The sequence below is a fragment of the Onychostoma macrolepis genome, chromosome 20 (assembly GCF_012432095.1).
Source record: "Onychostoma macrolepis isolate SWU-2019 chromosome 20, ASM1243209v1, whole genome shotgun sequence".
NCBI classification, from domain to species: domain Eukaryota; kingdom Metazoa; phylum Chordata; class Actinopteri; order Cypriniformes; family Cyprinidae; genus Onychostoma; species Onychostoma macrolepis.
The window spans coordinates 13,618,231-13,634,050 of record NC_081174.1 but is presented as its reverse complement, the minus strand read 5'-3'; the positions used below and the strand labels follow the sequence as shown (position 1 = coordinate 13,634,050).

General features: G+C 38.7%; 1 protein-coding gene across 4 annotated transcripts in view; it reads right to left on the bottom strand.

Annotated features, from left to right (window-relative positions):
- ppp1r13bb (protein phosphatase 1, regulatory subunit 13Bb) overlaps positions 1-15,820 on the bottom strand; it is a 59,704-nt gene that overhangs the window by 7,290 nt on the left and 36,594 nt on the right. For 2 of the 4 annotated variants that reach the window (XM_058755649.1, XM_058755648.1), the window contains 8 exons: positions 9,304-9,405; positions 5,757-5,931; positions 4,896-5,092; positions 4,351-4,515; positions 3,972-4,161; positions 2,561-2,710; positions 597-721; positions 23-503 (listed from right to left, as the gene is read on the bottom strand). In XM_058755649.1, the coding sequence (XP_058611632.1) occupies positions 23-503; positions 597-721; positions 2,561-2,710; positions 3,972-4,161; positions 4,351-4,515; positions 4,896-5,092; positions 5,757-5,931; positions 9,304-9,405 (1,585 nt within the window). The remainder of the gene's footprint in view (positions 1-22; positions 504-596; positions 722-2,560; positions 2,711-3,971; positions 4,162-4,350; positions 4,516-4,895; positions 5,093-5,756; positions 5,932-9,303; positions 9,406-15,820) is intronic. The other 2 variants (XM_058755650.1, XM_058755651.1) reach the window with 2 other exon arrangements.

Genomic DNA, 15,820 nt, shown 5'->3' with positions numbered 1-15,820 from the left:
TAAATCATTTTCTGATGTGCACCTGCTTTGACTGCGGGCTTGATGTTCAGAGGGTAGTTCTTGGGAGCTGCTTGTTGTAGGTACATATGGTAGATGGAGCTTGAATTCATAGTGGCTGGGCCTTTTCTGGGTGACTGCGGTCTGGAGCCCTTATCTGGGATGAACGGCCTTACCGCTACAGCCAGAGGAGGGTCTGGCCTCTCACTGGGGGGGAAAAAGGGTGGACTGGGCTGGAAGGTGGGACTGGGGGGCACAGAAATGCGCTGCTGGATCTGCTGAGAGGAAGAGCCGGTGGGTGCAGGGGGAACACGGGGCCAGGCCGGCTGCGGCGGCGGGTTGGTGGGTAGGCTGGGCACCGGTCTGAGAGGAACATCCTTGCGTCGGTCCAAAGAGCTGGTGGAACCCGAGTTGGCAGACGAGAGGGGGTGGTTGCTGGTATGGGCTCCATATGGGGGAGGCTGGGGCTTATTGAGAGGAGGAGCTGAGCCCATTTTACTGGAATCCTGAATTTAAAACAGACACAGTAAAAAAAAAATAAAAATAAAAATGTAAAATTATAAGACAGCAATTTATTTGTGTGCGCGGGTCTAAGTTACCTTATCTCCAGGAGTGCCTGCAGGTGATGCTGTTTTACTGGTCGTGTCTGTTCCAGACTCCTTCCAGTCAAGTGCTTTGACTGATGTGTTGCTCTTGTTGAGGGTGGGCCAACCGGCATCATTTTCTGAAAATGGAAAGAAAGGAAGCATTAAGATCAGACATGACCGAACCCCTCACAAGCGCATTTATTATTAGAACTGTGATGAACTGCATTGCTAATAAACTAGACATGACTTCTAAAGATGTCTAGGTATGTTCTTGAGTAAGGAGACATGAAGTATAACAGTCTTGCATATGAAAAACAAATTTGTCTGGAATAGAAAAGAGAGGGGCTCCTCACATCTACAAGAAAAGCTCAGATGACTTCTATATTTTACTTTAAATGTAAGCTCAGTCAACTGCATGAAATCTTGACGACTTCAGAGCTTAAAAGTCAGTCCATATGAAACAAGCCAAACAAAGAGAAATACTGATTAAAGCAAACTGATTGAGCCACCACTCTACAGACTTAACTTCTCTGTCTATTATGTGTGTGCATTTTGTGTTAAGTCAACAAGTTAGCTGAATATTAGAGAATGATGAAATGGAGCCAGTAATTTAGTGAGTTTAAATGTACAGAGGAAGAGGTAGAGAGCCTAGTGAACCTTATCAGGGTAGAGTTTCTCATCCCAGCACACACATTCACTCGCACTCATGAGACCTCGCACAATCTACCCAATTACATTCTTAAACGCACAATCATACACACACACATACTCCCAAAAGACAGGATCAGCAGCTTTTGACTCGTATTGAATTGCAGTAAAGAGCAAATAAACAAGGGTGAATGTAATTGCCCAGACAGAGGGATCTAGTATATCATTAAGGTTCTGTTGCTCATGAAAAACGTGTAATTTTGACTTCTGCCTTAAGCCATGTTTTGTCTGGAACATTGCCCCACTGCAATTTTTAAAAGTGGATAGGAACTTTAACAGAATTACTCCTACTCCTTTGTTAAATAAAGTTAGTTAAATAATCTCTGTAAGAGACCCACAACAATATTCAGTTTGCTTAGAACAAGATACATTGGAGACCAAAGTCTGAGATCAGTGGAAATTTTAGTAAACTTTTCATTACGAATTACTACCTTTCTAAGATTTAAAAAAAAAAAGAGATTAATATATTGATTCAGCAAGCACATATTAAACTGAAAAGGTAAAAGTAAAGACTTTTACAACGTTACAAAATATTTCCATTTCAGATAAAAGCTGCTCTTTTGAATATTAAATTAATGAAACCTATTATGGTTTAATAATGAAAAGTATTATGGTTTCCTCAAAAAAAAAAAAAAAAAAAAAAGGACAAAAGTGGTATAAAACAGTTAATAATAATAATAATAATAATAATAATATTTCTTAGCACCAAATCAGCATATCAGAATGATTTCTGAAGGATCATGTGATACTGAAAACTGGAGAAAAGGCTGCTGAAATTTCAGCTTTGCCATTACAGAAATAATTACGTTAAAATATATTTAAATGGAAAACAGTATTTTTTTAATATTTACAATATTACTGGTTTTGTTGTATTTTTGATTAAATAAACGCAGCACGGTGAGCATACATTTTTTTTTTACCAACCCAAACTTCTGAACGGTAGTGCATATTATCAGCATAACAATGGAGTAAAAAATTAAATAAATAAAAGAAACATGAATTTCAAAATGTCTGGTTTGTCCTCCTTTTGCATCAATGATAGCAGCAATCAAGCTGCATGAACTCCACAATTTTGTGTTAAACCTGATGATCATGTTCTCCAGCATGATTTGAGATGACCTAAGGAGCATTTTGAACTTCAATGGAAGCAAGAGTCATATGGGGAAAGTCACAATAAGACTTGGTAGACTGCTTTGATCCTGCTCAATACACTGAATAAGGTTCATAGGCCGTTCCTCCTGCCCTCTATCAGACACCTTCCCACTCACGAGAAGCGCCGTCCGACCCTGCTGCAGAGCAGGTGACTGGGGGTGGAGCCCCAGGGCCTGGGCGGGGCTCTGGAGGGGGTGGAGCAATCGGGTCCACTATGATGTCTAAATCAGAGACCTTCCAGGGGCCGGGAGGCTTTCTCACTCCATCTAACCCCCCCCACAAATCCCACAACATCAAAGTACAGGGACAGGAAAGAGAAGAGACACACATAGACATACGAACAGCACAGAGCAGAAATGACACAAGAGGTTAGAAGTGAAGAAAACGAGAAATCAACTTCATAAACAGCAATTGAGGAGAGGGAACTCACAGCAGGAAGTGATGGGATACATGCTGTGGTCTTTAAGAGAAGTACCAAACCACTTTATTTACATTTATGCATCCAGCAGATGCTTTTTTCCTATGTGACTTTCTTTCTAGGTATATATTTAATTAGCTTATGCATTCCTTGGGAATCGAATCCATGACCTTGGAGTTGTTAGCAACATTCTCTACTGTTTGAGCAATAGGAATGCTGTAGCACTTAACAGAACACCATTGTAGGAGCTAGTCTCAGTCTTATTAAGCCCAAATTATACTTTGGTTTCAACTCCTACACAAGGTAACGTGCATGACGGAAATTTCGTTATCAGCATAGTATGTGCATACTTCCAAATACACTTTTTTACTTAGTCCACAAGATGGCAACACTAGCCTTGGCCATTGTTTCACAGTCAAAACAGAAATGAAAGAGTCAGGACAACAACAATATACTTGAGACCGCAACAATAACAGATGCCGTGTTGATGAACGCTTATCTGAGGGGGCTAAGAGAAACCTGCAATTTTAGTTTAACAGTGTACAAAGACATTTTATCAGTCATAACTTCTAGAGAGAAACAGGGCAGACAAAGATGAAACTTTCTAGTGTGTATGTGTCAAGTGCCTATGGTCATGCAAGCTATATGTACTGCGAAAGGATATGGCCTTTAGATGTACGCATACACATCAGTGTTCACATCAAAACTTAAGTATCCTTTGGGCTTTAGACACAAATCACGCTTTCAAACTGATTTACTGCCTGGTGCTTGTTACTTTTGGGTGATCAAAATGCATTATTTGAATACACTTCATTGCTTGCTGGGCCTATTAACATAATCGACTGAACTTAAGTGAGAACAAAATAAAATGTGGTTGTTTGCTTTAAATGGCTAAGTGAGCTAGTCTGGATGTGCAAGACTAAATGTAGACCTGAACACAGACTGCTCAAAGCAATGATAATTGCGGATAAAGTGTTAATATACTGCAAATTGTGTATGCTGATTCACAATGTAGGATTCAAATACATAGACAAAAATTAATTTGGCACCATTTCATTCCAAATAAATGTTTGACGTTCTCATGCAGACGTCAGTGTTTATGGACTGACCTGATTTGGAGCGGGCATGGTTGACTGGTGTGTTAACACCCAGTGACTGAGGTTTGAGAGGTTCAGGGGGCACTACATAACCCTCCTGCCTGCCTGGCACTGGGACCTGGATGTAGGGTCCCACAGCAGCCACACGGCCGGTGTTTCCAGGAGCCGGCTGGGGAGAGGGAGGACCGTTTACTCTATTCAGCTGCAGGAACGTGGAAAAAGAAAAAAAAGGGCAAAAAAGGAAACAAAAGAAAAAAGGTAATTAGCTTAGTTGAAATTTAAAATCTTTCCCAAGCTCCAGGTCTGCTCTCTAGATGTCTGGTTTCTGAACAAGATTCTAAACAAATTAAACTAGGAAGCGTGAGTGAGTGACGCAAGCTCCTGGCCTTACTGGAAGGTTTTCTTTTTGACGTGCCTCAGCTTTTCTCTTGTATAGTCGATCTCTGAGCTCATTGATACGCTTGTCCATCAGTGTCACCTCCATGTTTCTCTTATTCAACAGCTCTTTCTGCTGCTGAAGTTTACTGTTCTGCTCCTGATTCAGCTTATTGCGTATCTGATTGGGGGAAAAAACAAAGTAATAATCAATATTATCACTGATAGAAATCACAGGCACATACTAGTAACACAGACATAAACAGAATAATAAACAATCAACATCTATGGATACGGCTGACACCATGTTTCTATACCACAAACATAAGTTTTTAACTAATTTTAATAGCCAATTTTTTTTTCTGGTGTCATTTATACATTTCACACCCTATTTGTGGAAAGCACACTACATCAAAACCAGCAGAATTGTTACATACTAAAAAAAACTGCATTATTAAAAGTGGTCAAGCTTCTTTTAATATTTTATGGGGGAAAAAAAAAAAACACCACAACAAATCTCTTGAATGAAATTAAACTCTTTAGTTGAGTGTGTGGTCATACCTGCAGCTCTTGGTACAGTTTGCGGAGCTCCAGGGCAGCAGTGCCGGTGACCTGACCCCCGAGGGTCTGCAGGCCATTTAGTTTGCCTCTCCTCAGGTCCTCCAGCTGCTGGCTGAGCTGATCCACCCTCAAGACGGCTGACTGCAGCTCTGCCTGCTTCTCCTGGAACAGCCCGCTGATGTGCTCGATCTCTGCGGCTAACAGACCACAGCTGAGTTATACACATGCAAACACACAAGCATACATGAGCCGACATACTTTCTCCATTACTATAGAATTATTATTTAATGTTCAATGAAAATGTAATGTGTGGCTGCACATGTTGTACAGGAGCTCTTGCATAATGCAAAACTAGCAGGCTGAACAGATACATTCTATACTGTAAAATTTACTTTTATCGTTTTCACCATTTGTCAACAACATAATACAGCCTAAATGCTGGCACAACCTGAATAAACCACCCAGCTGTGGGTTAAAACTGAAAAAAAACTTTACCATTCTGTAATAAATTACTGAGAACAATCCACAAAAATCTAATTTTAAACACAGCCCTAAAAAGACTCATCTCCAGCGGAGTGGACAATCCCATCTGGAGTTGCGTGTGTGGGAGAATTTGGCATTATGTGAGATCATTACAATTCACAAACTAGCAAAGACCTAATCCTGACCTTATGGCATGTTTTTTTGTGTGTGCATGTGGTCGCAGTTGCAGTTGGAAGCTCAGTGCCCTCTCACATGCAAACGCTTACATGAAGCAATCTGGCTTAATACATCCGTGCAAAAAAGCCACATCACAATCGCTAGCAGCGTTTCTACTCAGATGATTGCTGAAGTCAGTGGTCAAGCAAGTACTGCACATACACAGGTTGCCATTGATGACTTTACTGTAGTCCACTTGGCCCCTCATGGCACGGATCTTCTTGAGTTTGGCTTCCTGACTCTCCACCCTCTCTTTTAACCTCTGTAGTTTCTCGGTCTCAGACACAGCCTGCTGCTGCCGTCGCTCCTGCTGCTTCAAATAGCGCAATCGTTGCTCCTACGGACAGAATACACACAGAACATGAGCATACAAAAAGATCTGGAGAAAACAAATAAAACAGTAACAGTGAATTTTCAGGGACATTTAAACAATCTACAGTATCTCTTTATTTTACACCTCCGTGATGCGTTTTCTTCATTAAATGCAAAAACTACATATATTGTGTCCATTACACATTTTTCCTTTTATTTTTCCTGTCAGTATTTATGATATGTTGATTGTCTGACTTCTTGACATTTGGGTAGATGTGTTGTGTGTGGTTAAGTAATTTTTGTCATAAGGTCAATTCCATTAGACTCACAGCCTATCTTCAGGGATGCAAACTCGTCATGGGTGAAAACAATTGTGCAGTAAAATTCACCTTTCATTCATGGAGATGACGAAAAAAAATTTGCCAAAAAACCTTGTGGAAAACAGACTTTTGAGATGACAATTACATGAAATTACCATTACATCCAGTTGATGGCAGCAGAGGATCACTCAATAGCTCCGTTTTAATTCAAAAACTAAATTTTTTGCCTTAAAAAGGACACATCAAAAGAGTGTTTTAACTGTAGAAGCTGCTAAATGTATTCAGCCAACACAGACTTGTTGCTGTTGTAGTTTTGTTACTCTGAATTTACTCTGCATCACTTAATGCACAGGTCTATTTTTGACAACGGTTTGTCAGATAGATTGTTCCACCCAGGTCAGTCATCACTTTCAATCATAGCAATGACTGACAGAACAATTTAGCGGATTCACTCGCATAATCTTTTACACTCGTGTTTGTCACTCTTGAAACAGTATACGTGGACGTTCGGTCCTCTTAAACAAACAAAACTTTTCTTCAAATTGTCAATGGATTATGTAGAGCTTCTAGAGAAACAGCAAAGCTCTTATAGCGCAACTGACCAAGCTTACGCAAAAACTCCTGATAAATCAATGACTAACAACACAATCAATCTCTTGTTTATACCGTGTATGTTTTTTTTCTCTCTCTGATTATATTATTAGGTAGATCTGCAAGCGTGTAGAACTCTGTAAACTTACGAGAACAAAAATTAGACCTACAGAAAACACTTCTGACTAGCCATTGCTTTCAACAGAGATGCCTGTGATTGGCTACAATACTCAACGCTACAAAAACACGTAAATAAACTTGTGGTTTTATAATTCGAAACAAGAGCGTGCACGCAAAAATACACAGGAACGTTTAAAAGTGGTTGACTACAAGTGGGTACGGATAGGAATTGGTACTAATGGTACTATAAAAAGACCCCCCCCCGCCCCCACCAAAAAGACTTCCTCATTGGATCTACGCAAATCTCACAGGTGACCTATTTTGATCTCAAAATGGTGAGTTTTCACCAAAAGGTGAGAAGTTTGCATCCATGTATCTTACTGGGCTTATATATAAAGAGCCTGTAGGGTCAGTGCCATTAGTGGAGCACAGCCTTTTTAAGCCCGGGGCATCTGCAGTACCCTAACAGAGCAAAGTGCATTCAGGACCACATGATATGATCCTGTCTTTTTGTCGAAATACAGCACAAGATAGACAACCGAGTGATTTACTGTCAATGTCAAGCATGGAGACGGAGACATTTGCTATTAAGAGCAACCTTTGGGAAAAGATGCTGAATTAAGTAACTAAGTGAAAATAAAAGCAATTAGGCTCTTTTTTGAGTCATTTCTTTATCTGCAGGGAACACAAACAGATGCAGCGAAATGGAAACAGTGTGTCTGAGTGAGTGAGAAAACTAAAAATAGCACATAGTGGACTTTCAATGACTGGAGGCTCAGAGTCATCACAGCACATCAACTCACAGCAATTTTAATCCAAACAGCTCTGAGATCAGTGTCCTCACTGGGTCTGATCCCAGAACAGTCTGCAAGTGTGACCAGTTTGGATTCCACATATTGCTCTTTGTTGAATGAAGAAACAAAGCTATTTAGCGCTAGTGTGGAGGAAAAATGCCTGCCACAGCATACAAAGCATGTCAGAGTTTTCTGCTACATAATTGGCATTTTTGGTCTCGTTCAGCTTCCTGCCTCAGCCTGTGGTTCCCATGACTAACGCCCCTATAATGGTCAGAACAACCTGCTGTAATGACCTATAAATGGCACTGAGGAAAACAAAGATGAGGTCGGTAACTTAAAACATCTAATAACACTGCAAAATGATAATAAAGAGCTTAAGCTGCTACATAAACAAAGTTAGAGGCTTACCCAACAAGCAGCTGTGTTTTGAATAATTACAGGGATACTTAACCCATTAATACCCTTTTTTTTCTTCTCAGAAAATGACTTAATTACAGTTATTTGCATATCATAATATGAACAAGTAGTGCAGTTTGCTTGCCATTTTCAAGTGTATTTTTTCACATAAAGATTATTTACATTCGGCCAGGTAAAATAAGATTGAGAAAATAAGTGCTCTTGCCAGGTGCAATTATGAGTAAACACCCAGAAATGGCAATTTGAATTAAATCACCACTAAATTATATAATGATTTGTCAACAGCTCTTCCCATTTCCTAAGGATGTCTACTTTTTTTTTTTTTTTTTAAGAACATCTACAGTTACGTTTACAGAATGAATAGCGGAAGACCCTTTGCTGTCTTAAATTAATAGAAGTAGGCTTACGCTTCCCCTTTTAATGGTTACTGACTTAAACCATTTTATAAGCAAAAAGATGTCATTCAACATTCTATCTGAAAAATAACACCAACATTTATTTATATATAGTTCATTCAATGTCAATGAATGAACTAACGCCAATGTTTGATTTAATAGCAACTGGAGAAAAAAAAAATCTATAGTTTAAGTCAAACTAGTTAAGCAAAAAATGTTAATTGCATTATGCCAAAAATACAACTGACAAAACAGTGGGGTACAAAAGCCTGAGACCACTAGTGAAAATGTTTTCTAATAACACGTTTTCTAAATAATAAATTTACTGACATTTGATTAACAGCCTAGACTCTTAAATACTACATTCTATCTGAAAAATAACACCAAAGTGTACAATGATCCTACCGTTCAACTCCTAGCTACTTGTACATTTCATAACTGCAAGTTCAGTTCTATCTAGTATAAATGTAGACCAATGAAAAAAGAAAAAGCTAAAATGATTTGCCAATTACTGGTAAATGCCACAATACAGTCAAAACAAATAGTCAATCTGTTTAAGAGCTAAATAAAACATCTATAAAAGCAATAAAATCAAAATAGAAACCATGCCATTTCAACGTCAGTAAATAAATGAATGGCACTGTTTGATTCAACTGCAAATTCTAACTGGAAGAAATATTTGTGTCTAGTCCCCACACAGATGAAAACAATGATCTATAAAAAGATGCCCATCAAAGGACACATCTGAGTGTGTTACCTTAGCGACAAGCATCTGTTGCTGGGCCTCAATTTGCTGCTGCTGACGAGTGGCCATCTCCTGCAGCTCTGAGAGAGTGAGCTCCACACGAGGGTGTCCCACCTACACACAGGGGAGAGAGAGAGAGAGAGAGAGGGAGGGCAGTCAGGCCAAAAACAAAATATATGCACACAAACAAGGATTCAAAGATGACCAGTTTAATTCCACAGCCATAAATGACACAGAAGACTGTGAGAAACAGAAAAGTGTGTATCTGCAGGGCTCATTGTAGTGAGAGCTGGGTGTGAAATGACCTGTGGCCAAGTAAACACTCGGAGCTTAATTATAGCAGGAGTGCTAATGTTAGTGTAGACCTGCTAAGCTCATCAGGAAGAGGAATGGCAACGCTTTTAGCCAAAAGGGTCTAAAACAGGCCTGTGTTGGAGATACATCCCAGAATCCCACTCTGTCACTCTGCATTCTGGAAGATAAGAGCAAGTTGTCCGTCACCGCAGCTGTCGCCAGAGTGTCACCATGGCAGCAGCGCAGAACTGCCGTGTAGCGAAGATTAAAGGCACCAAAATACTCCGATGGCAATTGCCGTGATAGACTGGCATTTAGAGCAATCAAGCAGTACTGAGGTCGATTCAAGGCGGCACGGTACATGATGTGAACATGGAATATAAAACAGTTATGAAATAAAGAGAAGCCATGTAAGATGACTGACTCAAACCTGAAGCAGAACACCATTTAAAACCTGGTTCATGCTGTGCAAAAGTTCCCTTGAAATTCAAATCTTCTATTGTCTGTGGCAATATAGCAATGCTTCCATTTCCTAAAAAGCCAGCAGTCTCAGTCTTTTGTCTCTGGGCTGTCCTAAGCAAAAGCCATACAAGTGCACTCACACACTGTTTAAGGTTGAAGCTAGGCCAGTCATTAAGGTTATGTAAGGACTAGGGGCAATCAGGCACATAAGTTGGAGTCAAATACGTTCATCAATTTTGCTATTTTAAGTACAACGTGTCAAAAGTTACACATTTGCTGGTATTTAATTAGCAACCTAGAAACTTAAATATTTCAAGTTTTAGAAATACACTTCTTCAAAATAATTTAATTCCAATAATTTATTTTCAATAAAAAAAAAATAAATAAATTAAAAAAACTGCGCACTACTTTTCAAAAGTTTAGGGTTAGTAAGATTTTCTGTTAATGTTTTTGATGTTTTCATATGCTCTCCATGGCAGCTATTATTCGATCAAAAATACAAAACAGTAAGACTGAAAAATTATTTTTATTTTACAAATGTAATTTATTCCTGTGATGCTAAGCTGAATTTTCAGCAACATTACTCCAGTCTTCTTTGTCACACGATCCTTCAGAAATCATTCTAATATGCTGATTTGGTACTCAATTTTTTAAAAATTTATTTCTTTTTTTTATTAACAACATTGAAAACAACTGCGGTGCTTAATGTCTTTGTTGGAAACCATGCTAAATTTTTTTTCTGGATCCTTTGATGAACAAAGTTCAACAGAAGAGCAGCTTTACTGACAAAATTTGCCATCCACGTCGATGCATCATGGAACAGAATTCAATGGCAATTTATCAGCATTAACATTAACATGCATGAGCACACAGCATGAGAAAGATACTGTGGTGATGTTTGTGGCGTGGTATTGCCAGGTCACCTACAGCCTATGGCTACATCTATTCTTATCCAAGTTAATACCATGATCTATTTCCATAATTCATGGGTAGTATTTTTTTCCACCATGATGTGATGGTTGAAAACATGTCTGTAATTATTTCCTAGTCCATCAATGCTCATGTCTCACAATTTCTTGTTTTTGTTGATTATGCTTTAAATTACTACATGTGAAAATTGCCTCCTAAATCACCTGTTTACAATTACAAAATGGATTAAGATAAGAGTGGTATTAGCTACAGGAGGTTAGAAAAAGGCAGAAAAATAAGGTATAAATACAGTAATATCTGACATCATACAAAACAGTTTTCTTTGTCAAGCTCACCTTTTTTGTACACAGAACCATGTTACTACATAACAGACATAATACCATGTACAAACAACAGATGATGATGATGATGATGATGATGATTATTATTATTATTATAAAACTTTTTTTTTAAATGATTAAAAAGGAATAAATTTGAATATATAATCAAATAGAAAACAGTCATTTTAAATTGTAATATTTTAATAATAATATTGATTTTGACCAAATAATAAAATGCTTACATATTTAATAATAATAAAAAAAAATAAAAACATTTGAATGGTAGTACATATATTGATATTTGTCTATTTATTTTGCCACGTATACCTTTGGCTTTCTAATTACATGTGCTTTAATCTCATAAACAAGAGATACTGTTTTTGTTCACAAAATAAAAAAATAAAAAATAAAATATATAAATAAATAAATAAATTCAAACAAATAATCAAATAGAGCTGAAGTTGTTACTGTGTCACTGGAAGTGTTCTTCAAGTTCAAAGGGATTGTGCTTGTGCTCTGTGTCAATACAAAATGGTCCTTTCCCTTCAATTAATTATTAGCGATTGCTGAGAAAAAAAAAAAAGTGGGCTTTGCCTGGAGCAGAAGGCCCAATCAGGTCGGGATCAAATCAACTGTCATTTCAAATTAGGGTGAGGGATTGAACTTTTTCCCTACTACCATCGCTTTTCTTGAGACTAAAACAGGCTATATGTCAGATAGATCAAACAACATTACAAACGCCGGTTTTGCCTATAGCTCAAATGTGTCTGAAGACACCGGCTTAGAAACAACATTATTTCAGTAAATGATCAACTTTGAAACAACTTTGTAAGCTCAACACTTACCTGTGATTTTTTTTTTCAGTTCAGCTTCCCACAGCAGAAAATACTCAAGGCTTGATCAATAACAACAAAGATTTTTGTGCAGTTCCCATAAGCATGAGCTCCATGGCAGATCTCCAAATTTCATTAAAGTTAAAATGACTTGACTCAGTTTGCTAGGGAATGATTCATGGCTTAAAGGCCAATTGTGTCAGGCTCTGTTTACCCACACAAGCGACTCCGTATGGACACATCACATGGGTTGTAAAGAGCCCATCTCCATGGCAATGTGGCACAAGGAGCGACATACAACAGACTGATTTGATTATCCATTTCTGAGGTGGTTCTGGGGAGGAAAAAGACTCCTCGGTCTCCTCTGATATTCTGTGGAGGGAGCCCTTCAGTCAGACTGCATGGCATTATCTTGCCTGCTCTTATCCTTTTTTTTTTTTTTTTTTTACCAAGCACGGTTGTACAAATATATTATATTATATTATATTATATATAATAAAATATCTCTCTCTCTCTCTAGGGAAGGTGTAAGAGATCATTCAACTGTGGGGCGAAACTCAATGCTTGTTAAAACAATAATCAGCCCTATGAGGTCAATTAAGTAAAGACGTTTTTTATTTAAAGAGCAGGTTTCATATTTCCTGGGGCCAAGTTGAAGAAAGGGAAGTAATTTCTTTTTTCTCTGATAAAATTACCACCAAGAGAGCAAGACTGAAAACTTTGCTCGCTGTTTTCTTGCTTTGTAGGTAGGCAGTACAACAATTTCTGCAAAGCAGTTTATTCAGTAGAACACAAAGGAAGCAGGTCTGTGGGTAATAATTTGGACTCTAGGGCCATGTACTATAGATCTTGTGCTACAGAGCTTTCAGACGCTTCAAATCCGGAGTGATGGAAGCCTGGGACAGTCCTATTTCCTAAAAAGCCAATTTAGACATTTTGTTAACAACCAAACACCAGACTCTCCAAAATACACTAATGCTAAAAACATCAGCAATCCTGAAAGTGCAAAATAATTGGGAGGAAAGAGTGTTTCTGCAGGACACTTTTTTGCTGCTGCAATGCCTATGGCTTTTAAAAATAGGTGTCTGTTTCCCTTTTCAGTGGTGCCTACCATGCAGTAGGGACATTTTATGCGTGCTTTAAAAAAAATGTCTGAAAGTAACAGCACTGTTGCTGAGATTTAGACTTTCGTTTTAAGAAATTCTCCATACGCCCCAAACTTGAATCACAGGACAAACCCTTGGCATTAAATACTGCATCTCTGCAGGGCAGCGTTTCCCAATAAAAGCCGCTTTGGTGCAATGTTACAATGTTGCCAAAGCACATCAGCCAAAGCTGGCTGGTGAAATATCAGATAAGCTCATCTTTTGACAGAAATATGATTTTGTTGGTATGGTGCACAACCAAGGAGTTTTATAACAAGTCAAGCGATATAAGTATCCATCCTTCATCACTTCACAGACTGCACCCACATGGAAGTCATGTTCAGCTGTGACTCTCGGCATGGAGGAAGCACACATAATCCGCTTTCCACACTAAGATTTAGACTGGCGCACATTTATTGGCACTGGCCTGAAAGCTGTACAAATCTTAAGAGAGGATGTAAAAGACATTCAAACAATGTTATGATAAGCTATACATTAGAATTCCAGGGCTGTGTTCAAAAATCTGAAGACGTAACTCTACGACCACATTATCCACAACAACAAACACTAAACAGGACTGGGTATTGACACTGATTGCTCTATAGGGTTGTGCCGATAGTCAATAGTATCATGTATCAACGAAAGTCAGGGATATCACCTGTAGCTGATGCCTTTGACTATATCAAGAGGTTATTATTATTATTTTTATTAGGCTAGTATTATCTAATTAATATTAGGGCTTATTTGTTCCATCATATTTCTTTTTACGCGTTTTTAGTGTTGCACATTTCAACCAATCACACACGATTTCGTTGAGTTTATGAATGCACCGGCCAATCAGAGGCGTTCAGATGAGTCATGCTCCTGCTCTCATCTGCCCTCTCGCAAAGTCTCTCTTCATAAACAATATTTTATATATACACAGGTGCATCTCAATAAATTAGAATGTCGTGGAAAAGTTCATTTATTTCAGTAATTCAACTCAAATTGTGAAACTCGTGTATTAAATAAATTCAATGCACACAGACTGAAGTAGTTTAAGTCTTTGGTTCTTTTAATTGTGATGATTTTGGCTCACAATTAACAAAAACCCACCAATTCATTCTCTCAACAAATTAGAATATGGTGACATGCCAATCAGCTAATCAACTCAAAACACCTGCAAAGGTTTCCTGAGCCTTCAAAATGGTCTCTCAGTTTGGTTCACTAGGCTACACAATCATGGGGAAGACTGCTGATCTGACAGTTGTCCAGAAGACAATCATTGACACCCTTCATAAGGAGGGTAAGCCACAAACATTCATTGCCAAAGAAGCTGGCTGTTCACAGAGTGCTGTATCCAAGCATGTTAACACAAGGTTGAGTGGAAGGAAAACGTGTGGAAGAAAAAGATGCACAACCAACCGAGAGAACCGCAGCCTTATGAGGATTGTCAAGCAAAATCGATTCAAGAATTTGGGTGAACTTCACAAGGAATGGACTGAGGCTGGGGTCAAGGCATCAAGAGCCACCACACACAGACGTGTCAAGGAATTTGTCTACAGTTGTCGTATTCCTCTTGTTAAGCCACTCCTGAACCACAGACAACGTCAGAGGCGTCTTACCTGGGCTAAGGAGAAGAACAACTGGACTGTTGCCCAGTGGTCCAAAGTCCTCTTTTCAGATGAGAGCAAGTTTTGCATTTCATTTGGAAACCAAGGTCCTAGAGTCTGGAGGAAGGGTGGAGAAGCTCATAGCCCAAGTTGCTTGAAGTCCAGTGTTAAGTTTCCACAGTCTGTGATGATTTGGGGTGCAATGTCATCTGCTGGTGTTGGTCCACTGCGTTTTTTGAAAACCAAAGTCACTGCACCCGTTTACCAAGAAGTTTTGGAGCACTTCATGCTTCCTTCTGCTGACCAGCTTTTTGAAGATACTGATTTCATTTTCCAGCGGGATTTGGCACCTGCCCACACTGCCAAAAGCACCAAAAGTTGGTTAAATGACCATGGTGTTGGTGTGCTTGACTGGCCAGCAAACTCAAAAATTTTGTTAAATGTGAGCCAAAATCGTCACAATTAAAAGAACCAAAGACTTAAACTACTTCAGTCTGTGTGCACTGAATTTATTTAATACACGAGTTTCACAATTTGAGTTGAATTACTGAAATAAATGAACTTTTCCACGACATTCTAATTTATTGAGATGCACCTGTATATACACACAGTATCTCACAGAAGTGAGTGCACCCCTCACATTTTTGTAAATATTTTATTATATCTTTTCATGTGACAACACTGAAGAAATGACACTTTGCTACAATGTAAAGTAGTGAGTGTATAGCTTGTATAACAGTGTAAATTTGCTGTCCCCTCAAAATAACTCAACACAGCCATTAATGTCTAAATCGCTGGCCACAAAAGTGAGTACACCCCTAAGTGAAAATGTCTACATTGGGCCCAATTAGTCATTTTCTCTCCCCGGTGTCAAGTGACTCGTGAGTGTTACAAGGTCTCCGGTGTGAATGGGGAGCAGGTGTGTTAAATTGGGTGTTATCACTCTCACTGTC